Raw genomic sequence first — 24,329 nt, forward strand, 5'->3', positions numbered from 1 at the left:
TTATGTCCTGAATATTCCTTAGTACGATTCAATGATTCATATAAACTATTAATCGTTAATTAACGTGGCTATGCACATAAAGATTTGCAAAAAAGAAGCCAATAATTACCTAATAATAAAATTCTTGGAAAATAGCGATTTTTGCGATATTGTTTATGATAGTGTTGCATAAATGTCGCATAAATCCAATGTTCAATCTGTATTGATGTTTTTTTCACGAATTTGCGGATCATAATCTTGTTCTATATATATTAATTATATATATTAAATTGAAAATTGATTAAAGTTGGTGGAAATTATATTAACTACCTCATTTAAAATCGAGTTGATCGACTTTTTATTTAAATTAATAATTACATTATTCTCTTTTCTAAAACCTTCTTATGTCTTCAAGTCAATTACAGTATAATTCTAGTTTTATGATTTTCAGAGGCTTTAGAGTAAGAACGATGAAAAATTTACACAATTTATAATTAGTCAATTTTAAGTGAGTGATAAATCTCAAATTATTACCACTTGCTTCTTTATTATATGTGCTTCAAACTCTTGCACATAATATATAAAAATATTCGAAAATGTTTGCTAATAAAGAAGTATATAACTTTTAAATTTGACACTTACAGCTTCCTTTTACGTGAATTTTCCCAACAGATCTCAAATGCTTGACTAGTCATCCATCGTTGCTAAATATTGACGAAAAGCATTCCAAGTCAAGCTTGCAAAAAGCCGAGTTTTTTTGTCTTGTTCTCGCTCGAATGTGTTTTGTTTCACTACAGGAAATTCGCACTGTCTTGTCTGTAGTTTTCATAGGAGACAGAACTAGGAGAAGGAAAAAATGATGATTCGAAAATGATAATAGCGTGAGATAGATGTCGACTGCTACCGGTCTTCACTGAGAAAGAAGCTGTAAAATTTTCAAAATTAATAAATTAAGCGTGAAATCATGCATATATATATATACTATATGCATATATATATATACTATATAACTTACAGACTGCGTTTCCTGTTTATGCCATGTCTGTGTGTGAATTCCGTTTAAAAAAAATTTTGATAAATTAAAAAGAAGGAGAGGGTAAACAGACAAAGGAAAGAAGAAAGTATGGCGTTATTTTATTTTAAAAGTTTAAGGATTCGTTGATGGGACAGAGACGTTATCATTCTTACCATCACTAAAGTTGTACTGAGACTACTAATGAGACTCTACTACTGAGTCTTACTAATCTCAGATAAATATTGGTTCACTATCGTTTGCCATATTGTAGATACACATATGGATTTCCCCAGGATTATGTTCTAATATTAATATAACTTCAAAAATTAAATTACAATATAATAGTGCATATAATAAATAAAACTATAATAAATAAAACTATAATAAATAAAACTAGTAAAACTATATTCTCCAATTAGTTTTAAATAGATTTTGTTTCAATAAAGTTTGAAGTTTTAAAAACAATACATAAGATTGTAAAATTGTGATAAACGATAAAAGTGAACATGTATTAGTCACAAAATCCATCATCAAGAGTTGACACTTTAATGACGCGATCGTATTTACTTTGATGTATTATTTTATATATCATATTTGATACGCGCGATAACAATAAAAATTATTTACTTTGAGATTAAGTCTCTACAATGGAAAAAAACTGGAAAAAAACCTAAAGATATAAAAATGCAAGAAAAATCTGAGATTTGAACTTATAATCCACCTTTTGTCAATAAGTCTAAGTTATATTTTTTCAATATGATGATCTCATAAAATTAAAAATTAATCATGTTTAACTAAGTACGAATACACACACACAGAGGCATGAAAAACATACATGATATATAATTACAGGCAGTTGTAATAAAATAAAATAAATAAAATAAAAATAAAATCTTTATTGTTGAGATGCATAAGGCATCCAGTGCATGACAGTTTTGATGCAAAAGTAATAGTAAATTGACAACTCTTTTTAATTCATCACGACGCAATCACTATGCGTTATAGTGTTCAAGTATACCTTGTCTGATGAGTGGTTCGCATGTAGCTCTTGGTAGCAGATGATATGTGTTCTTTTTGAGCGTAATAATTTCGCCGTCGTCGAGCTCCAGCTTACCGAAATCGGTTAAGCATTTCACCTAAAAGAGAAATTGTTTAATTACAATATTGACAGGAAGCTAATTATACGATTCTTTTTATCTGCCTTTCTCTTCTTTCAGAATTTTTGAAAATATTAACGCTTTCCACAACACAGCTTATACCTTTAAAAATATTCATCAAGTCTCTTTTTCTATTAAAAAAATCTTAAAGTTCTTCTTAAAGAAAATGTTAAAAAAAGAGATGTAAAAAGAAAATATTCTTATGAGAAAAAAATTAAAATATATGTTATATTCCTTTTTTATATATTAAACATGTTATATATTTAATAACCAAATTCAATTAAAAAAAAGATATTTTTTAAATAATTTACATAATAATTTAAATAGTATTTACATAATATTTATATGTAAACATATATATAAAGTTAATTAAATGATAAAAAATATACATTGAATAAAATATATCTTAATAAGAATAATTGGAAAATGCACAAAAATGACATGTAGTATATAAAAACACATATAGATAGAAATAAATACCTATAGAAAGTTCAGAAAGTGAATAAAATGATTTTTTTTGTGCATTACTTTGTATTATCTTCTAGCTCACATTATAGATACTTACTTCGACATAAAGTGTCTTTGGAGGAGTCATGTTTACAGTTAGATTCAGTCCATGATCATCTCCGATCGATCTCATATAGGTGGCCAGAGACTTGTTGTAATTTTGAAACCATTGCATCTCTGCATTCAGCAAGTTAGCAGTTATTTCAGTCGGTAAAATGCTGCCCAATTCCCAACGTAATTGCCGTAAGCGCTTAATTCGATGATACAGATATGCCAGAACGCATCTTTTATTTCTGAGCAGCGCTGTATGGCGGAAATGCACCGATGGTAACAACTCGTTGTTGCCTTCATTCTGTATAGTGTTACTGAAACATTTATAGAAAGTTAAGATATTTGTAGAAAATAGAGACATACTTAATTTACATTTAATTTTAGTTACTAAATTATAGAGTAGACAAATATATTACTTCTTTAAATTTATTATATGGTGTTATTATGTAATACTGATTATAGACTATTTTAATACTTTATTTTATATTAATTTTTTTTAACTATAAAATAATTTTGATATCAAAATGTCATATAATATACCTGTCCACCAGATTGGCCCCATAAAGAGTTTGCATCTCTTCGAAAACTTGTCGCATTACCTGTTCCTGAGAATTGAGAAAGGCTTTATGATTATAGCTTATATGACTATATTTACAACTAAAATAATAATTAAATTCTTATAATACTTACATTAAACGGTCGGATATCCTCATACATATCGAGCTCTGTTACAAGTTTGATAGCTTCTTTTCCAAACATGTTTATAAAACTTTATAACCGTCCCTGTCAGTTTATTAGTTTTTGTCACATATGTATATATCTCTGTAAAACATATATTTATTATAAAATTTATGTTTTTTTCTCTTATCTACTATCTTGAATCTTTATTTTTTATATATATAAAAAATCGCGTTTAATTTGTAGCGTACAACACATCGAAATTTAAACATCATCACGTGATCATCTGTTACATGCACGCCAGACGTAACAGAACCTAACCTCCAAGATGCTAGATCACTCCGTTTTCATAATAATTAATAGTATTTTTTATGAAAATGGATTTCAACCAATACAATTTTACACAATTTTATTTTCGAGAATTAATAAATCTACTGACTCTTTCGACTTTTATCAACTTCGATAATAAATTATTTTAAACGATTACCGTATCCATTAATGATGTTCCAAAGAATTGATGATTACAATTTATTAATCTTTGGATATCCGATTATTATAAAGTATATTTTGCGATACTGTCAGACAATTCATTCAAAATTAATCGAAAAAATGCCAAGCTATGAATGCTATATACATATATATCTTGATATTACACGCACATTTTAAATACATATGATGCCATCTAGCGATTAAAGAGAGATAGAAATTCAAAAACATTTCCGCATTGCTGTTTTTTAATGTTTTAAATATTCAGCTATTTTTTTTTAAATTAATTAAAATCAGTTAATTGCATAATAATTATAATCATTATTTGTATGCATATATATATATATACATGCATACATTGCATACATATATATATATATATATCTTTTTTAAGTTTAATTAAGATCAGTTGATTGTATAATTATAATTATTATACAATCAACTGATCTTAATTAAACTTAAAAAAGATATATATATATATATATATATATATATATAATAGCTACAGTTTTAATTATACATATAAGCATTTATATTTCATGTTATTAAAAAATATAAGCATTAACTTTATGGGGAAGAGCATACACTCTTTCACCTATTTTTATGAAATATGTTATTTGAGTATTTCGAGATATATATAGAAATCAAATTCATTACTGAATCTTATATAATATATAGTTACATAGTAACCAAGCAGATACAAAATCAACAAAGATATCATGGTTACTTATTGATACGTGAGCCGTCCTTTAATTGTTAAACGAGCATTGTTCTAATTGCCAAAGGAAAATCGGTTGTGACACGCAATCCATTTTTTGTAAAGCAAACGCGACAAGACAGAACTGTGTCAATTTATTTCGATCGGTAAATTAAGTCACGATTTTTGTATGATATAAGTTATAAGTCAATATTTTTCTTTTCAATAAAATTGTGAAATTTTATAAAAGAGAGTGGCAATAACAAATTTCTATTTGGCTACTTAGCATTGATTACGAGTTGCCAAATTCATTATTTATATATGCATTTTAAAAGTTAGATTAATTATATAACTTTTTACATATTTTTAAAGCACATTACTTTAAATATTGATATGTATATAAATTAGTATTATGCTAAAATATTGATTTTTTTAGTTCATGAAAATATAAATAATCTTCGTTATAATTTTTATATTTTACTTTTAATAATAAATTTTACATAGAAATAAAAGAATAAATAATTGTTATATAATTAATAATATATAAATTTAGCATAATACTTAATCTATGTTAATATTTCCATAGTTTTATGTTAATATTTAAAAATAGCAAATATATGAAAATACTGATGTCTGATTAAAATGTGCAATTATATTAATTAAAAGAAAAGAAATCTGTCGTTATTTCTATATATAAAAAAATAGTAAAGAAAATATTAAATTAAACGGTTTTCAATTCTAGACGTTGCTATCGCTCCTTTGTTAAGAGATTTCTTTCTTAAGATATATTCGGATTAATATTTTCTGACAGGCTATTATAAGAGAACTTACTTCGCGGAACCCTCGATTTTCTGCACCGTAATTACCTCTGCGTGTATTTGTATCGCGAGCTCGTTAATCATATAATATTATATCGCGTGCCTACCATGTCGCCGATGTCCCCGTGCAACCGAAGAAAACGAACCCGAAAGCCGAGCCTATGTAAAGGAGCAGAAAATACGCGATTAATGCAGTACTTCTCTCTACTTTGTCGAAGATAGATCAATAGATCTGATATTAAAGTTTACATCTTCAACGAGAAAAAAATTAGCATTTTGTAATTCCAATCCGAAATTAACATCTTTACAGCTTCAAAGATGTTGCGTAATAAAAGGGTACAGCTGACATCAAGAGCATCTAAAAAATATAATAATTACACAATAAAATTATAATAATTTCTAATAATACGGAAATTCAAAAAGCATTGGAGAAAAATCTGAAAGATATCTTGGGAGTCTTTTAGATAGCTTTTGGATTCTTGTTAATGTTTATGTTCTGAACATTGGAATCATTATGAAAGATTATCTCTAAAATATATGGATAATTATTGAATTAATATAAACATTTTTTTATTTTAGAATCGAACCAAAACGTCGAGAAGAATGGCGAAGAAGGTAGCACCCGCGGCATTACAGACAGAAGTTCTTAACGATGAAGAATGGGCGAAGGTATTGACGCGGAAAGGTTTAGTAGGCGAGTAATTTTTACCTCATATGATTGTAGAAATATTTTCTCATTGGACTATTGTGAAAAATATTTTTGATATAATTCCTTAGTAGTGGACGTGTACTCGGACTGGAGTGGTCCTTGTACAGGCATGGTGAGCATCCTGAAAAAGATAAAGATGGAAATTGGAGGCGACGCATTAAGTTATGCCATGGTAATTATCAGAAAACGTAACATAACAAGAATATTATAGATATCATATATAAATACATAAAAATGACATTTAATAGTATAAAATCAAAATATAGTATATAAAAATTTTATATATATATATACATATGTTGTATATATAAAAATATTATTTTTCATTCAATTAATCTCCAATATAAATATCAGTCATATAAAAGTATTCTTAACATAAATTATCCTTCTTTTCAGGTAAATTGTGATCGCGTCACTGATTTGAAGAGATTTCAAGGAAGAAGCGAACCTATATGGATGTTTATTCATGTAAGTATGCTGCAAGTAATTCACCCTACAATCAAATTATTACAACTGAATCCTATTCTCTGACAGGAAGGACGAATGATCAATCTAATGTTTGGAGCACATTGTCCGCAGTTTGTGAAAATGCTGACGACCGAGCTCGAAAGAGTTCAAAACGGGGGCGAGCACGAGTAAGCTGAAAATCAATGATTCACTTCCAAAATTTTTACGTATTATTAATCAGTTATATAAATGCTAGTGATACCTCCACTTCAAAAAAATCAATTTAATATCGATTAAATGATTTGTTCATTAAATATCAATCACAATATGCCCTAATCACATGATACAATATTGGAAAATATAAATATGTTATTACTTTTGAACTCTCTCTTTATTATGCTAAAAATGCAGATTCTCGCTAGACGTTTTCGAGATGAGTCCGGAAGAAGTAACACGATTGAAAATCCAGGAAGAGACAAAAATAGCTAAGGAAATAGCGAGAAAATCTCGGAAAGGTAAAATACATATATCATTCACTATAAACACTAAATAAATCAATTTTCACCCAAGATAATTCGATTATATATCGAAAATTATTTATCGCCTGATATAACAAAAATATCGGTACATATATAGAAGCTGAAGCTAAAGCAAGATATGAGGCGGAAATGTTGCATCTGACCACATCATTGTGTAACGAAACTTGTCTGCTGCTATTTCCCTGGATATTCAAAGATGAAGAAGGACGTAGAAGAGACAAGAGGATGAGTCCACCATATGTGGAATTAGTTGAGGAATTACTACCGGAAAATTACACTGTGGAACAAGAGATACGCAAACGACTAAATGAGGATTTGGTCCGGCAAATGCTCGATGAAGTATTTTTGTTTTTCTATGCTGTAATAAATTTTTATTATAATCTCTGTTAACGAAAACATATCATGTTCTGTTTTTTTGATATGCAGTGTACATACAGCTTTTCGGAAACTGCCAAACAATTGCTCTTTGATGGCAAATGTATGTTTATGAGATTGAAAGTTGTTGAAGGGAGAAAGAATATCGAAGTTCATAATTATCTATGCAGTATTCTGTTCAATGAACCAACGTTACCGGAAACAGATGATTGTTTAAATGAAGACTGGTACGCGATTTATTTTCAGTGTAATTTGACGCATTTGCAACATTTCAACTAACTGACATTACAATATACCAATAAAGTAATACTGATAAAACTATTGCAAATTGATAATAATAACATATTATTATAATTAATAGTGTGATAATCTACGTTATTAAAATTAATCATTACTTTATGTAGTTTTGCTGGAAAACATTACCCGGCTTTTGAAGTTCCTGACAAGGAAGAAAAAAAATTTCCTTTTCTTTGGACACCTCCAAATCCCAGAAATAAGGCAATCGTTTTTCGTACAATATTCAATGTTTATACTAATACAACATATCCGGTAAGTATATATTTTATAGTTTTTAACAAAATGTAATATTTTTCTCAAAACCTTTGAAAGGTAACCTTGAATCAAGGTATAGATATTATAATTTGTTAAAACATATGCACTTTTTTAATACTATATATATCTCGATTCTCTCCATAGTATGAAGATAAAATGACAAAAGTGCCGATAACCATCTTCAAATATGATTATACACGTAAAAATGATTTAAAAATGGTGCTAGACATGTTTGATGATGAAGTCATCAATTTTGGTATATTTGAATATGATAAACCACCTGAGGCTAAAATAATCGCCAAAAGTATAGAGGCATTTGAGATGAGCACGGAAGAAAAAACGGGGTATTTTATCATATATATATATAATTAAAAAATTTGATGATGCAATTGCATTTTTTTCAGAAAAAATAAAGAAATTACTTTTATATGATTTTCTTCTTTGAAAATTTTAGGCAATGCACTATATTATTCAAATTTACTTAATTCATTTCTATTATATTTTAAAATAGGCAATAATTTTACAGATAATTCAATTAGATAAATATTTTTGAATAATTATCTTAAATTATGAAAAAATATGTATTATTCATATTGCATTATTGAATTTTTTTCAACATCTTTTGTAACAGGAAAAGTTTTATTTTACCTGGGTAAATTATTCCACGTTTCATTTACAGTTACGAAATATTTGTCTGCACAGTGAAGAAAGTAGGTTGTGAAGCATTTCTGGGCTTTGCCGGGATTGGACCTTATCACGTGAGCGAAAATCCGGAGAAAGCGATCGAAGAGTCCAAATTATATTTTCCAGATATTACTGCCGTAGAGGAAACGCAATCGGACGACGAAGAAAAACCCGAGGAACTAGAAGAGCATCAAGACGATACAACAGCAATGTAATTACCTTGTGGCATGATAAATTTACAAGAGAGATAGTAAAATAAGAAATCTAATAAATTTAAATATAATTTAATAAACAGCAATTTTTAATTGCACACGAGATTATAAATAAAAATAAAAATTTAAATATGTAATCAAAGAAGAAAGAAAGATTACTAAACAATATTAACAATTTTAGTTATGTATAGTATGACAAGAAAATAGAGAATAAAAATTAAACTAACATTTATTGCTAAGAATGTCCATTAAAGTGAAGATTGGAAACTTATTTTTTATAATGGTAATTGTACCTGCAGTCTCTAGCCTTCTTAAATTTTCAACCTTTAAAACGCATATATGGCTTTGTATGAGAATGAAACATATCAGATGAGCGGAAAATATCTCACGCTTTCGCAAGTCTTAGGGATCTTGCATCAAAATATTTGGTTGAAGCGCATAATGCCGGTTGAACGTAATAATCTCTTTAACTTTTAAAATGTGTGCCCAAGTTTTTTTTCAGTTATGCATACCTGCAAAAACATCCAATGTTACAATCAGTTTATCAGAGCCTCTTCATTGTATTTGTTCATAATCTTACATGATATGTACATAATTTGCATATAATTTGAACGTAACTTTGGATAAAAATATAATATTACTGTGCAAAATAATATCCGTAATAATAAACATTGTGTACAAATACTTACCATCAATTTTAATTAAAATCTAAAAAATTCTAGCATTGTGATATCAATGACTATGATGTAATTCTCTGTTCCAAGTTTTTTCACCAATAGATGTGAGTGAATAGATGGTCGATGAATTTTGTTCATAAAGAACAATGTTTTATGTAATTAAACTTTGAAATCATTTTTCTTGACCCATCTGTACAGCTGAAATAAAGTTTTTATTATTATTCTAATATATTTCAATTTACTGTTCTAATTTTTTTTCTAAATAATGAATTAATGATATATATATATATATAAACAAAATTCTTTAGGCTTACACTAACTTCTAATAAAAAGGCTGTATCACTAATCAGATAAAAAATAAATATATACATAATGTCAGTGATATATATAATAAATGTATACTCATAATTTATATTAGAAATTAAGAATAAAAATTATATGGAAAATATATATATAAAAGTAGATTATATATTAAAATTCTATAAAATTTTGTATATAGAACCCCACAGTAAAAAAAGTTTAAAAATTGCAATGTCAAAAAATTACAGACATGTATCATTACTACTATTACTATTATTGCTACTATACAGACATATATTAATTGCAGATATCTGGTTATTTATTCTATTAGTCCGAATGAAGAGGATACAATTGATAAAATATTTAACTTATAGTAAATGAGTCTATATAAGGATCTGATATAAAACCTGTTCTTTTTAGATACATTATAATATACAATATTATATTTTATTACAATTCCATTTAAATAAATGCATTCAAATATTGAAGAAAATAGAAAAAAATATAAATCAAGAAAGTAAAAGAAATGCAGTTAAAAAAAAACAACAAATTATTATTATTTGTTAGTATATATAATCATTATCATTAGATTCCTCTTATTTTTTAATGAATAACTAAGAGGTAAAAAGAAAGATGTAATATAAAATTTTTACATATGTAATCAATTATAAAAATTATGAAAACTTTAATAAAATATCAATAGCATAAGAAAATTGATGCGTTATTATTAATAAATTCAATAAAGTTTTTATATTTGATTTTGAGTATGATATCTTAATTACTAATATTTACGGAAAATATTTATTTATACCTTGACTGAAGAGAGAAGTTGTAAGTATACATCTTGGAACTTTGGTTCCATCCACCGCATTTTCTCCTGTCATGTTTATGATTAGTATCGATACGCTATCGAAAGAAATTATTAATAATTAAACAATATAATATTCGGTAGGTAGGTAATTATCTCAATTAATAATCAGCTGTATAATACTTGATTTTTTAATCAAATATTGGATTTACGTTTTATTACCATCACTTACCATTTTGAATGATGAGAACCAGAAAATATGTTATTGTCAGAAGGTAATGTTAAACAAATTACTAAAAGATCTGTTCCTTTTTATTCCTATACTATAAGCACTTGGCACAAAAAGGAACAGACTTTTGAGAAAGTAACTTGCTACTTGCAAATCGAGTTTCTTTTCTATATTTCACTTTGTTCATGACCGATAGAAAATGACAGACAGGTCGTGACCTAATTGCATCCGGAGAAAAAGAAGAAAGTCACAGTACGGTTACGTTTATTATGTCTTGCAACATCGACGAAATCGTTGATTTCAATATACAGTTACTACAAGACTGTCTAAATTTTTGAAGAAAAGACGTAATTGAAAAGATGCAGTGAGTATATCTTGCTAAAATGCTAAAAATATTCTTGCGCGAGTCCTCTCTCTTTTTCTCTTCGCTGTCACTTTTACTTTCAAAACAGCTGTTCGTCAATACGACTGATTAATTTCACCTGTCATGTCGATTTTCTTTCACGAAGCTAACAAGCACGCGTCTTACGGTATTATCTCGTCTTGCCCTTTATCAGCGTTGGTATTGGTATTATTTGCTATAACGTAATATATCACAACCAGGGCCGATTCTTGATTCCTTACTAGTATGTGCGAAAACAATTTTTACACCACTATGCAAGAAACAAAAACAAATGTATTTTTTTATTACCATTAAAAATTTGTAGGCCTCTATTCTAGACTGTTTAAATCGTCCACAATATCAAATAAATCTAAATTTTCACAAAATTTATGTAGCTAAAAATCCGAATTATATGTAGCTAAATCCTCGATTAATCGATTCTGAATACTAAAAAGTAGATAAATTTTTGTTAATTTTAATTTTTGTGCTTTTTGTACAATATTTTTATGCTTTTAAAATTTTACGCCTGCGGGCACGCATTGCGCGCCTGTCAAAACGGCCCTGGTTACAATATAGCATGCGTTCACAAATCTTCGATGTAGCGGGGATATCTAACAATAAAGGTATATACATATATATATATGGGTATTTCCGAAAGTATATTACTTTGAAGGAGGAAGTTTCAATGTAAATAATAAATTACAGACAAAATATTTAACAAAAGTAACTTTTCTTGCTGATATGATTTAATAAATTTAAAGGTATGTGAAAGAATTAATTATCCATATATATATTTTCTTTCTTTGTGGAAAATATAGCTGAAGGAAATAACAATACATATATTTCCAGAAATTGCATCATCCCTTAAAAAATTAGTTTTTAATAAAATTATTATAATTTTCTTAATTTTTGGTGATATTTTAGTTAAACATAATTGAAACAAAACAAAATATCATTAAAATTAAAATTGTGAATTGTGATACATGTATGAATATGATGCAATCTGTATTTCGATATGATGTTACATTAAAAGATTTTTGTTTCATCTTTTATTCACAACTATATTATTTTCATCCTAATATACTTTTTTAATAGAAATTTCATTTTTATAATAAAATTTTATAAAAAATATAAGAAAAGAAATATTTTTATTCTCATCCTTATAAAATATTAGAGAAAATTATGAACAAAAGTATTAATTTTTTTACAATTACTTAAATTTTATTTATAAATTTTATATTTAAATTTTAAAATACATAACAATAAAAAATGACATTTTACAATTAATAATTACAGATATGGAATCGTTTTTACAACTTTTTAATCCACAAGATGATAAGGATATAAGGAAAAGACAGTGGAATAATTTCGAAAATGATGGAAACGGATTGTCGGATTGTGAGACATCTAGTACTGATGAAGATCAAGAGGACTGTCTGCCACCAGAGCCTGAACAAGGAAACATAGAATATAAATTAAAATTAATAAATCCATCTAGTCAACGTTTTGAACATCTTGTTACTCAGATGAAATGGAGATTAAGAGAGGGACACGGAGAGGCAATTTATCAAATTGGTACAAATAATTACAATATTAATTACAATACTAATTTTTTTGCATTGATTTCTGCTTATCTTTCAATATGTTTAATATATAGGAGTGGAGGACAATGGAAAATTGACGGGTTTAACAAAGGAGGAAATGAAAGCGTCCTTAAAGACTCTGAAAGACATGGCTTCCAGACTGAGTGCTACTATAAGGATATTACGTGAGCGTATTGTCACGAGTTCCACAAGTAAAACTTTGCCATCTCAAAATAGGAATAATAATATTAATAAGGAGGAAAAGAAAGTAGCTGAAGTATTAGTAAAAAAATTACGAAAGGATGACAGAGAGGACCAGGATAGTATCGTAGATCTGAGACTGGCAGTTATTGGTGCGCAAGATGCTGGAAAGTCGACTCTCTTAGGTGAGAGAATTAGCAGAGGATATTTAAGGTAGAGACACTGACAGTCTACGCTACACTCTGCTATTTATCTGCTATTTAACTTGTACACAAATTCATTGAGCACGATTATGAAGATTATATAAATAATATATATAAAAATAACAATAATAATATAATATAAACTCAATGTGTGTGTACATAGGAGTACTGACGCAAGGTGAGTTGGACAACGGTAGAGGTAGAGCAAGGCTAAATATGTTGCGTCATCTGCATGAGATAAAAACGGGTCGTACATCCTCGATATCGCACGAGATCATCGGGTTTGATAGTACGGGTCACATCTTGAACTATGCTGAAATGGCTACAGCCGAAGAGATATGCGAACATGCCTCGAAAGTAGTTACATTCATCGATTTAGCTGGACATCGAAAATACTTGAGGACGACGGTACTCGGGCTCACAGGTATGCAACTTTTTAAATTTTCAATTACATGATGTTTTTTTGTATATTATAACGAATAATTTATATATGTTTTTCTTCTATAATAAACATTTTTAAATATTTTAAAATATATGAAAATAATCATTATACTTTCTTAGGATATTCGCCGCATCATGTTATGCTAGTCGTAGCACCGCCTTTAAACGAAGCGTCGCAGGAACATATGGCTCTCTGTTTAGCATTAAAACTTCCATTTTTCATCGTCGTGAATAAAATTGATTTGGGATTCTGTGACATGTCTGAGACTCTAGTTCAACTTGAAGATGCTATGATGACGCAGGGATATCCTAAGCAATTAGTATTATTTAGCAATAATGACATACCTTCATGGGACTGTACGTCCGATGTGATACCAGTATTTAGTGTTAGTTGTGTTACTGGTGAGGGTCTTGAGGAATTAACCACATTTATAAAAAATTTGGCACCTTATGAGATGAATTCAATCGATTCTGATCCGGAATCGTGTCTATTTCAAATTGACGAAACATTTAGGTAGGTGTGTCTAACAGTCTCTGCAAATTTTGTTTTACGACTAATTCTATTTTATGAATTTTTGATATTTTTAATAATTATTGTTTTTACATGTATATATTAATGTTTCAAAAGTAACGCGATTTCTCTATAATATAAATCTTTTATATTACACAATGTGACTTTTTTTACTTTACTGTCTATACAGGGTAGCAGGTTTAACGCAACCAGTTTTAGGAGGATTACTCGTTAAAGGGGCCATTGCACCGGGAACTCGTTTATTAGTGGGACCTCTGCCGGACGGAGAATTTAGCCCAGTGAGAGTAGTTAGTTTACATCGTAATAAAGCTCCATGCTGTTTAGTTAGAGCGTCGCAAAGCGCCAGCTTGACCCTAGCGCCACCGACAAACCGTAGTCCTCCCCTACCGCATCTTCGCCCAGGAATGGTTTTAGTTTCTGCACGTGATCGACCACACGCGACACTTTTTTTTCAGGTGTGTGGACAAACTACGATAAATGTAATAAACTGTACAAAGTATGCTGTTAGTTTATTGCTTTCCAAATTCTTCTTTTTGTTGATTCTATCGAGAGTATCGTTGTTTTCAAAAACATGAAGTGGTTTACTAATATTTAAGAATATTCAAGATGGTCAACTTATGTTCAAGTACTGTAAATACTATGTTTCAGGCAACTGTACTAATATTATATCATGCCACCGCGATATTTCCCGGTTTTCAAACGACAGTACACGTGGGTAACGTGAGACAAACTTGTGTCATTGAAGGGATAATGGATGTGAAAGATAGGGGACTGCAGACAAATGACACCGCTTCTGTATTATTTAGATTCGTTAGCCATCCAGAATATCTTCATGTTGGAATGCAACTCTTGTTCAGAGAGGGACGTACTAAAGGAATTGGAACAATCACGCAAATTTTTCCCCTGATTGGATCACAGAATTCGATCAAGTGAAAGAAATTACATGGCGCGATGTAAAATAATATCTGATGAATTTTTTAGTATTTATATATATGTAACTTATAAAACAAAAAAAAGGAAAAAGTGCATAAATATTTTATAAAGGTAGAGTCACTCTCTGACGTTATTAGATAATGCTGATGTTAGTTAACTGGTATTATTTCTTTATTATATGCTGTTCAAAACGGTTAGGGAATCACTTTTTTAGAGTATCAATATTTATGTAGTCGATATATTTATGTAGTAGATACAAAGATTAAAAATTTTTCTTAATATAAAATATTTTAATTTTCAATAAATACGTTTCTGTGTATATAAGTTTAGTTTAACCATTTTAGTTATTTATTGCTTATTATTTAGTTTATAGAATTACCTAAAAAATGTAACTCTGTTACTGTTTTGAGTAGCATATTAACGTGTTCATACAGAAAGAATTTAGTTTTGTTAGTAGTCAGACTTTATTAAAATATATAAAAAAGCAAGGAAAAATAATATATTTTAAGAATAGGGATATAAAGCTACAAATTTTTTGGCCTATAAGCAAATTTTTAATAATTATTTTTTTTAACAATGTATATATATTAATAAGATTAGAAAAAGAATTTATTTTGTGTGTTATAAATTATTTAGGGATGTTTTAGGATATATTCAAAATAGCAGGTAATATGCAATATGTTTTTACATAGGTGCATAGTCAATTTTTTTCAATTATTAAACTATTAGACTACAATATAAAAATAAAAAATGTTAAAGATTATTTCTTGTATTATTATGTGCATACTTAATTTTGTGTAAAAATATAATGCCATATACATACATATATATGGCATTATAAACCTCACTTAAAAACAATTATGTGACATAGTTATTTTTATTTTCTAATTTTTAAATAATGTATATGTACGCATATAACAATTATAAAAAGATTAGAACCTGTGGAATACTTTTGAGTTTTCAAGAACACTATTTTTTTTACTACATTCTCTTGTTATGCTTTTGACAATGCACAGTATCAGACATAAAATGCACAAATTTATTAAATTTGCACAATTCTTTATGTATCTTATAATAAATTAAATTACCTGTTGCTAATTTTTGAAAATGTTCATTGATTTGATCAAATTTTCCTACGTACCTAAAAATTAAGAAGATTGGTGGACAATTATTAGCAAATATAAATAAATCATCTTATATATTTATCAGAATAAACTAACCCAAGCATACTCGTTATAGTCAAATCGCCAATTACATTAATATTAACACAATACATGCGTATAAAAGAAATGTGGATAATTTTTATAATATCATAGTGTCTCAAAACTAAAATTTCTCTATCGTAAACCATTCTAAAATAAATCATATTGTTTTCATATGCAATTTGTAATCTGTTATTCCCAATTTTTTCAATGTATCGTCCACAGTAGTAGATGTTTTTTTATACAATTTCTAAATGGCTAGTATAAAAGACAATATGATGTAAATTAATAATTTGTATTCGTAATGTTGAATTGTACCGAAATTTTAATGTCTAATAATTTAATCATTTTATTTTGAAAAGATATATCAGATATAAATACATATTATTTTTATATCCATCATTTTATGTTTATATGTAATATATATTTTTCATTTTTTTTACTTTTAAAAAAATTCAGGTTACATATCAAACATATATGTTATCAGACATTTAGGAAAATTAAAATTTGTTAATAATTTATATCAATATAACTAAACGTTTTCAATTAATATGAGCGTTTTTTTTGTATATTTTGTTACATGAAATATCGTAAAAAGTTACAGGTTCCATTTTACAATCAATAATTTTGAATATTTATAAGCTATTAAACTAATATACATATTTTTTTTCTTTAACTTTCCTACCTTTTCATAATATATTCCGACGATAATTGATAATAACGCTGTAAACCTGTTTACTCCAAATCAAATATGATATAAGGTGGAGTAATTAATTGTAAATGGTATTACTATATAATAACACATATAATAATAAAATTATATAATGACCACAATAACAATATGTACAGAAGACCGAACCATCGTCTCGGAACTCCTGCAGAAAATTCGATCAATCTTAAACCACACACATAACGTATCATTAACAATGGTGATGAAATTTTTCGAATATTCATCAATGTAGATATATGACTTCAAACTGCACTTGCTGCGCTAACAATTGCGCTACAACGTGATACGCGAATTTTCGTAATTTAACTTATTGCATTTATCCATAATGAAATAATCGATATACTGAATTTTATACATTGCAAGCTATGAAAACAGAAATAGTTGGATACATCATGTGTTTCAGATAAAGTACATACATACATTTAAAATGCAAACATCAATGTTGTTTTTGATACTTTAATTTTTTAATTTTCTACTTACATGATTACATGATACTATTACACGCAATTAAAAGCATAAAATAATGAGATATTGTAATATTTTGATGTATTGATTTTAATTAATATCTCTGACAATATTTTAATAAAATAATGTAATTGCAAGAGATAGACAGATAAAAAGAGAGTGAGTGAGAGAGAGAGAGAGAGAGAGAGAGACGGGGAGAAGAATTTGAAAGACATTCTTAATAACACGTTTTTCTTTAATACGATGGTAAAGAATATTTTTCAATAAAATAATTCGATATATAAAATTATTTTTTGAAACAAATGAAAAAGATGTTAAAAGGAGCAGTACTTAAATATAAGAATAAACAAAAAAAATAAAAAAGCTTTTACAGTTATTGAAACAAATAAATTTTAATATAAGATTAAAAACGTTTAAGACTAAAAAAGTTTATATTTTACTCAAAAAGAATATTATAATACTTAATGGAAAAATCCTCTACTTTAATAATAAATCGAATTAAATTCTGATTGTGTGATATTAGATCATCCTGGTTTTGAAGTACCTACTGTGTGCATCAGATATGAGTGTCGCATAATTACGGAACAATATTTTATAACATATTTCGAAAATTATCTAGATTTGAATATATTTATAAAATGTCAAAATTTCAATATTTTTAGAATTATAAGTGATAATTCGGCAAATATATTGCGTAGAATTTTCACATTAGTCAGTATTTTTGTTTACATCCGTACTTGTATGCAAATTATTTTTTACATTTAGTTTTCATTAATTGCTTATTTTATTTCATATTGTGTCTAATTATATTTTATCTAATGTATGTGTATAATGTATATGTACAATATAATAATTAATTGACGTAGGTATTTGATATTGACAGATTGATTATTGATAAAAAATTTTTATTGTTAATTAAAAACTACATAATTTTTCTTTTCTTAAAAAAATAAAAAGATTTCAAACAAAACAGCTTCCATTATGAAAGAATAATATCAGAGATGTTATCAAACTCATTATAAGACCAGCAAGTAAATTTTTAAATAGAATGTATTACATAAAATGTTTTTCGAATAAATATACACTCTTTCAATAGATAGTACTGGTTGTTCTATGTGTAAAACAATAGTTTCGATATTTTTTGAATATACTGTGTATATTTTATAATAGCTCAAAATAAAAAACATGTATTTTTTTATATGTGCGTTCTTAAATATCTTTAGAGAATGAACATTCTTCGTAAATCACACGCTGTGTGTACAAGTGCGTGCATGCATATGTGTGTTTTACTATTTAATATCTGATATATAAACAACAAATAACATATTTATTTTGAAATATTTAATTTGATTTTTAAAACTTAATCAAACTTTATTAATGCCGTAGCGACCATTATATTACGCATTTTGCAACATGTTCTTGACGAAGAGGAATTTTGGTGGCAGTTTTTAGGACATCTTTAAATGAGATGCAATAAAGTGAGTAAACATATTTTAATATAACAAAGGTGCCCACACACATGATTAAAAGTAAGGGTGCCTGCTCAAATGCACTCTTAAAGTCTTTGGACTAAGGAACTCAGCGTTATAATTTGATGTAATTGCGAAATCATGGGCGCTTTTGTTATATTTTAAAATAGTTTTTAATCACTGAAGATGATTCAAAAATGGATCAAAATGTTTGAAAATAAAGTTTGATTGTTTTACTACAACACGTTGTTTCTATTTGCGCTCCTTCATCTCGCGCTTGGCTCTTTATACTTTTCAGATTTTCCCGTAATTTTAATTTGTGAGCCTTTTTTAGTTTTTATAATTTATTATTACAGTAATTTTCAATTTTCGGCAAATATAAATTAACTTAAGTTATTATTTATATAATAAAAAATAATTAGGTTAGATTGTGAAAGATAAATGTCTGAATGATTAGTGTGTTTTCTAAAGATAAAACTTTTTAAATATATAGTTATATTTTAAAGGGCGTTTTAAACAATCTATAATTTATTACAAAATTTAAAATAAAATTCTATTCATAAAGTTTCTGTATCGTGTATTGCAGAAAAAAAATTTGTGAAAACATAAAATATATAAGTACAAGTTAAAATATATCAGAATATAAGTATAAGTACATTAAAATATACAAATTTTAAAGTTATTATAAATAAAATTTTGCTTTAAATTTTGTCACTAGTTATAAATCATATAATGAAGCCATGAAAGTAAATAGATATTGTAAGATTGCAAGGTATTGTATAAAGCGAAAGACAAAAAAAATGTAAATCATTAGTAAATATAAAGAATGTCTCACAACTTTCGTACAATACTTTAATAGTTCTATATAGAAATAAGCTAAATTAAAAAAACATATAATTTAAATAAGTTAACTTACATATATTTCTCGAAAATTTAAAATTACTATGAATAATAAATTATATTATAAATTAAAAAACCATTTTTTTCTATATTTATATAATGCAAAAATATACAAACTAATATAATTTTTGAATTGATCAAAGTTTGTTAATAATATCCTGCGTATAGAACTCGCGCGCTTACAACTATACTTACACACATATCAATGTATCATGTATCATTGATATTAACTAAAGATAATTGATAGCGGAAGCAAAATGAAAAACTTATATAAAGAATTATATTAAAATATGTTTACTCACTTTATTGCATCTCATTTAAAGATGTCCTAAAAACTGCCACCAAAATTCCTCTTCGTCAAGAACATGTTGTAAAATGCGTAATATAATGGTCGCTACGGCATTAATAAAGTTTGATTAAGTTTTAAAAATCAAATTAAATATTTCAAAATAAATATGTTATTTGCTGTTTATATATCAGATATTAAATAGTAAAACACACATATGCATGCACGCACTTGTACACACAGCGTGTGATTTACGAAGAATGTTTCATTCTCTAAAGATATTTAAGAACGCACATATAAAAAAATACGTGTTTTTTATTTTGAGCTATTATAAAATATACACAGTATATTCAAAAAATATCGAAACTATTGTTTTACACATAGAACAACCAGTACTATCTATTGAAAGAGTGTATATTTATTCGAAAAACATTTTATGTAATACATTCTATTTAAAAATTTACTTGCTGGTCTTATAATGAGTTTGATAACATCTCTGATATTATTCTTCATAATGGAAGCTGTTTTGTTTGAAATCTTTTTATTTTTTTAAGAAAAGAAAAATTATGTAGTTTTTAATTAACAATAAAAATTTTTATCAATAATCAATCTGTCAATATCAAATACCTACGTCAATTAATTATTATATTGTACATATACATTATACACGTAAAGATAAAAAAAAGACAATTAGATAAAATATAATCAGACACAATATGAAATAAAATAAGCAATAAATGAAAACTAAATGTTAAAAGTAAAAAATAATTTGCATATGAGTACGGATGTAAATAAAAATACTGACTAATGTGAAAATTCTACGCAATATATTTGCTGAATTATCACTTATAATTCTAAAAATATTGAAATTTTGACATTTTATAAATATATTCAAATCTAGATAATTTTCGAAATATATTATAAAATATTGTTCCGTAATTATGCGACACTCATATCTGATGCACACAGTAGGTACTTCAAAACCAGGATGATCTAATATCACACAATCAGAATTTAATTCGATTTATTATTAAAGTAGAGGATTTTTCCATTAAGTATTATAATATTCTTTTTGAGTAAAATATAAACTTTTTTAGTCTTAAACGTTTTTAGTCTTATATTAAAATTTATTTGTTTTAATAACTGTAAAAGCTTTTTTACTTTTTTTTGTTTATTCTTATGTTTAAGTACTGCTCCTTTTTATATCTTTTCCATTTGTTTCAAAAAATAATTTTATATATCGAATTATTTTATTGAAAATTATTCTTTACCATCGTATTAAAGAAAAACGTGTTATTAAGAATGTCTTTGAAATTCTTCTCCCTGTCTCTCTCTCTCTCTCTCTCTCTCTCTCTCTCTCTCTCTCTCTATTTATCTATCTATCTCTTATTATTCTATGTTATGTTATGTTCTTTCATCTCTCTCCTCAGTTTAACTTTGTCATTTCATCTTCTTATGAACCCAATTCACGTTTTCCCATAAAAAATTTAGGATACTTGCTGTGAATGATGTCAGGAAGGACATAAGTGAGATGACGTCATTGCGACGACGCCTAAAATGCTCATGTGTCAATCCATCCGCAACTTTCGCCAAAGGAAGAATCTTTCGGCATATTTCGCATCTTTATTAATTGCTGAAAATTTCTTTTTTTAAATTCTTTTTGCATTCATTAATATTGTTTCTTTAAAATTATAAAGTAAAATTCATTCCGTTCATCTCTCTATGTACAACCAAAATTACTAGACACTCTTAACTTTTTCTTATATATTTGTTTCTTACAATTAGGTATATTGAAAGGATAAACAAATTTTTTAAAAATTATGGATAGCACGTTAAAATTCTTTAATGCAAATTTTTAAATGCCTACATTCCGGCCTGTTAAAAAAGATGCGAATTTTAACGAATTTTTTTTGTAGAAACTATTAACTTTATTCCAACAGGATTTTAATCAGTATCTTACACGTAAATCAGTAAGCGTTACATAAAATTTTTAATTAAAAATATTAAGAAATAGAGCTGGCTTAAACATTGATATCAAACTTATTCGTTGCTAACAGTTTTGTAGTAATTATCATAATCTTCGTACAGTTTATCTAAAACAAAAACTTATCAAATTCTTAAAATATATTAATAAATCTAATTTTTGTCATAGCCAATTTTTAGAAATTTTTAATTTTTACTAAATACAAGATTTTAAATTTAAAGTCAAGTTTTCGTTGAAAAATTGTTCGTTTTTTAACTCTAAAAATAACTAGAGTTTTAAAAAAATCCTTAGGGCAAAGACCGCTCTCGAATTAATTCCTCGATTCTAGACCGTGAATTCTGGACACGATAAATGCACCTCGGACGAATGAAATTTGAGCGAATAGTTTACGAGATCACACACACTCGAGGATCATCATACCGGAGAAGACCAGTTATTAATTATGCCTGTCGGATACGGGTCAATATCGTTTATCGACAATCTTAATCATCACTCGAAGCGTGCCTCTCGCTGACAGCTTGGTCCGTGAAACTTAATAAATGCGCGGTACGAGCATTTAACAAACTTTTGCGAGCGATTTCGCGTGCATTAAAGGAGAGAGCTACAACGAGAAGATAAACGTTTGCAAATCAAACACGAATCTCATGGGTCCCCGTGGGTTTTGTAACACGCCATTGTGTGTCGCGTCTTCGACATGTGTTTGCGTAAAAATTATCATTGCGTAGTAAGAAAATATTTTGGAATACACAGAGGTGTTCAGATATGATTGCGACCACGTTATTGTTGTTGCACACACGTTGCGCGTGTGAATACAGTTGCCGAAATCTCTCCCAAAACATACTCCTCGCTTCTCCGGTTGCTCTCTCGTTTTTACTCTTAACCAGTTTAAAGGAGGCGCTCTCGAAAGGTGAACGTCATGTTGTGATGACGGTTAAAACGACGAACACGAATGAGACGCCGCTGACCTCCTTTGTAATCTTCATTCGAAGCTGCCCTTCATTAATTTTGCTTTAATCCGATCGCGATCTGATCTTCTCGCGGTATAATGTGTACGCTTTTATTCTCTCGTGCGGCACGTACGAAAACAAATTTATTACAGCTCTGCAAAATGTTCGATAATTTAACTTTTTCCGGTAATCGGTAAATGCACGTAGTCAGAGAAAGCGTTGATATACTTTAATCTCAGACTTTCATGACGAAACATCACTATAGAGATTACTCGAGATTATTTTCCGAACACATAAAGCATGATTATTGTAAGATGTAATCGTAAAATACGAGGTTTCGATATGCAATTATGTATGTTATTTTCACGTATGAATATCTGTTTTTAAGGTACAATTTAAGAAGGGTCAAGAACTTAATTTTTGAACGCGGAAAATATGGATACTTACCACAAATTACTCGACAAATATAAAATATAAATATAAATTATCTTTTAAGACTAATTCATACATGAAATCACGAAAAAATTTAACATCTAAACTTGTAAAAAGTTTGTTTATTAGAACATATAAAATAATTTTAAGAAATGTTTTTTTATCGCAATTTAGCAGTTCTTTCATAAAATTTCAAGATATGGCAAACGAGATATTTCCTTTCTCAATAACTTATATGATTAAATTTTTCAAACAAAATAAAAACTTGTTCAATATTTGATGACTGTTACGTCCAAACCGACATTTAAACTACTTAATATATTTAAATATTATATTATATTTTATATTACTTGCAATATTTATCATAAAAGATTGCAGCAATTTCAATACATCGCTGCCTGTAAATTTTTAATCCCATAAAAATTATGTTTGAGATTTTTATATTCTATAAATACTATTTATACTAATGAGATCATTTATAAAAGAGTCAATAGTAAGCAATAATAAAAAACTTTAACATACTTATAGTTAATATAGAATATTGTAATAGTAAATTTTATTTTATAGAGAGTGCGGAGAAAAAAATGTGAAAAATGTCGAAAAATTTAACTATATTATACATATAATACTTCTTTTATTTTTCAGTTATTAAAATTACATTTTTCAATTTAACAAATGGCAAAATATTCTAAAAGATTGTTCTATAAAATTAACTATTA

General features: G+C 27.3%; 3 protein-coding genes and 1 long non-coding RNA gene across 6 annotated transcripts in view; 2 read left to right on the forward strand and 2 right to left on the reverse strand.

The window, feature by feature from the left end:
* Positions 1 to 628: 628 nt before the first annotated feature.
* Positions 629 to 4,058, reverse strand: LOC140663161 (DNA replication complex GINS protein PSF1). Of its 2 annotated transcripts, XM_072887137.1 has the most exons (6): positions 3,875 to 4,058; positions 3,400 to 3,531; positions 3,250 to 3,314; positions 2,717 to 3,023; positions 2,013 to 2,130; positions 629 to 904 (listed from the first exon to the last, which is right to left on the reverse strand). In XM_072887137.1, the coding sequence occupies exons 2-6, from the start codon at positions 3,466 to 3,468 to the stop codon at positions 771 to 773; spliced, it is 693 nt and encodes a 230-aa protein (XP_072743238.1). In that variant the 5' UTR covers positions 3,469 to 3,531; positions 3,875 to 4,058; the 3' UTR covers positions 629 to 770. The 2 variants fall into 2 exon arrangements, with proteins under 2 accessions (XP_072743238.1, XP_072743239.1); XM_072887138.1 differs by lacking the exon at positions 629 to 904 and having other exon boundaries at positions 1,871 to 2,130; positions 3,875 to 4,056.
* Positions 4,059 to 4,663: 605 nt separating this feature from the next.
* On the forward strand, positions 4,664 to 9,200 carry LOC140663158 (uncharacterized). 2 transcript variants are annotated; one of them, XM_072887133.1, is made up of 11 exons: positions 4,664 to 4,737; positions 5,968 to 6,082; positions 6,166 to 6,269; positions 6,494 to 6,565; positions 6,632 to 6,732; positions 6,956 to 7,059; positions 7,181 to 7,422; positions 7,510 to 7,685; positions 7,863 to 8,007; positions 8,155 to 8,354; positions 8,690 to 9,200. In XM_072887133.1, exons 2-11 carry the CDS (start codon positions 5,992 to 5,994, stop codon positions 8,907 to 8,909), a joined length of 1,455 nt encoding a protein of 484 aa, XP_072743234.1. In that variant the 5' UTR covers positions 4,664 to 4,737; positions 5,968 to 5,991; the 3' UTR covers positions 8,910 to 9,200. The 2 variants fall into 2 exon arrangements, with proteins under 2 accessions (XP_072743234.1, XP_072743233.1); XM_072887132.1 differs by lacking the exon at positions 4,664 to 4,737 and adding an exon at positions 5,610 to 5,724.
* The window catches only part of LOC140663162 (uncharacterized), a 29,653-nt gene continuing 11,159 nt past the window's right edge, over positions 5,836 to 24,329 (reverse strand). The window contains exons 6-10 of the long non-coding RNA XR_012046233.1: positions 10,695 to 10,789; positions 9,596 to 9,781; positions 9,200 to 9,418; positions 8,659 to 8,873; positions 5,836 to 6,218 (exon numbers count right to left, since the gene is read on the reverse strand). This is a non-coding gene — a long non-coding RNA (uncharacterized lncRNA). The remainder of the gene's footprint in view (positions 6,219 to 8,658; positions 8,874 to 9,199; positions 9,419 to 9,595; positions 9,782 to 10,694; positions 10,790 to 24,329) is intronic.
* LOC140663156 (GTP-binding protein 2) lies at positions 11,113 to 15,935 on the forward strand. Its single transcript, XM_072887128.1, has 7 exons — positions 11,113 to 11,284; positions 12,599 to 12,877; positions 12,960 to 13,271; positions 13,453 to 13,713; positions 13,851 to 14,244; positions 14,432 to 14,717; positions 14,911 to 15,935. Exons 2-7 carry the CDS (start codon positions 12,601 to 12,603, stop codon positions 15,193 to 15,195), a joined length of 1,815 nt encoding a protein of 604 aa, XP_072743229.1. The 5' UTR covers positions 11,113 to 11,284; positions 12,599 to 12,600; the 3' UTR covers positions 15,196 to 15,935.

The sequence above is a fragment of the Anoplolepis gracilipes genome, chromosome 2, assembly GCF_047496725.1.
Source record: "Anoplolepis gracilipes chromosome 2, ASM4749672v1, whole genome shotgun sequence".
Lineage (NCBI taxonomy): Eukaryota > Metazoa > Arthropoda > Insecta > Hymenoptera > Formicidae > Anoplolepis > Anoplolepis gracilipes.

Excerpts from the sequence above, each read along its gene's own strand:
- LOC140663156 (XM_072887128.1), top strand. The coding sequence starts at position 12,601 with ATGGAATCGTTTTTACAACTTTTTAATCCACAAGATGATAAGGATATA. Across the intron at positions 13,272-13,452 it reads TGGAAAGTCGACTCTCTTAG|GAGTACTGACGCAAGGTGAG; the intron begins GTGAGAGAATTA and ends GTGTGTACATAG. Across the intron at positions 14,245-14,431 it reads CAAATTGACGAAACATTTAG|GGTAGCAGGTTTAACGCAAC; the intron begins GTAGGTGTGTCT and ends CTGTCTATACAG.
- LOC140663161 (XM_072887137.1), bottom strand. The coding sequence starts at position 3,468 with ATGTTTGGAAAAGAAGCTATCAAACTTGTAACAGAGCTCGATATGTAT. Across the intron at positions 3,315-3,399 it reads AGGATATCCGACCGTTTAAT|GAACAGGTAATGCGACAAGT; the intron begins GTAAGTATTATA and ends CTCAATTCTCAG. Across the intron at positions 2,131-2,716 it reads CAAAGACACTTTATGTCGAA|GTGAAATGCTTAACCGATTT; the intron begins GTAAGTATCTAT and ends TTTCTCTTTTAG.
- LOC140663158 (XM_072887132.1), top strand. Across the intron at positions 6,733-6,955 it reads CAAAACGGGGGCGAGCACGA|ATTCTCGCTAGACGTTTTCG; the intron begins GTAAGCTGAAAA and ends CTAAAAATGCAG. Across the intron at positions 7,686-7,862 it reads GATTGTTTAAATGAAGACTG|TTTTGCTGGAAAACATTACC; the intron begins GTACGCGATTTA and ends TACTTTATGTAG.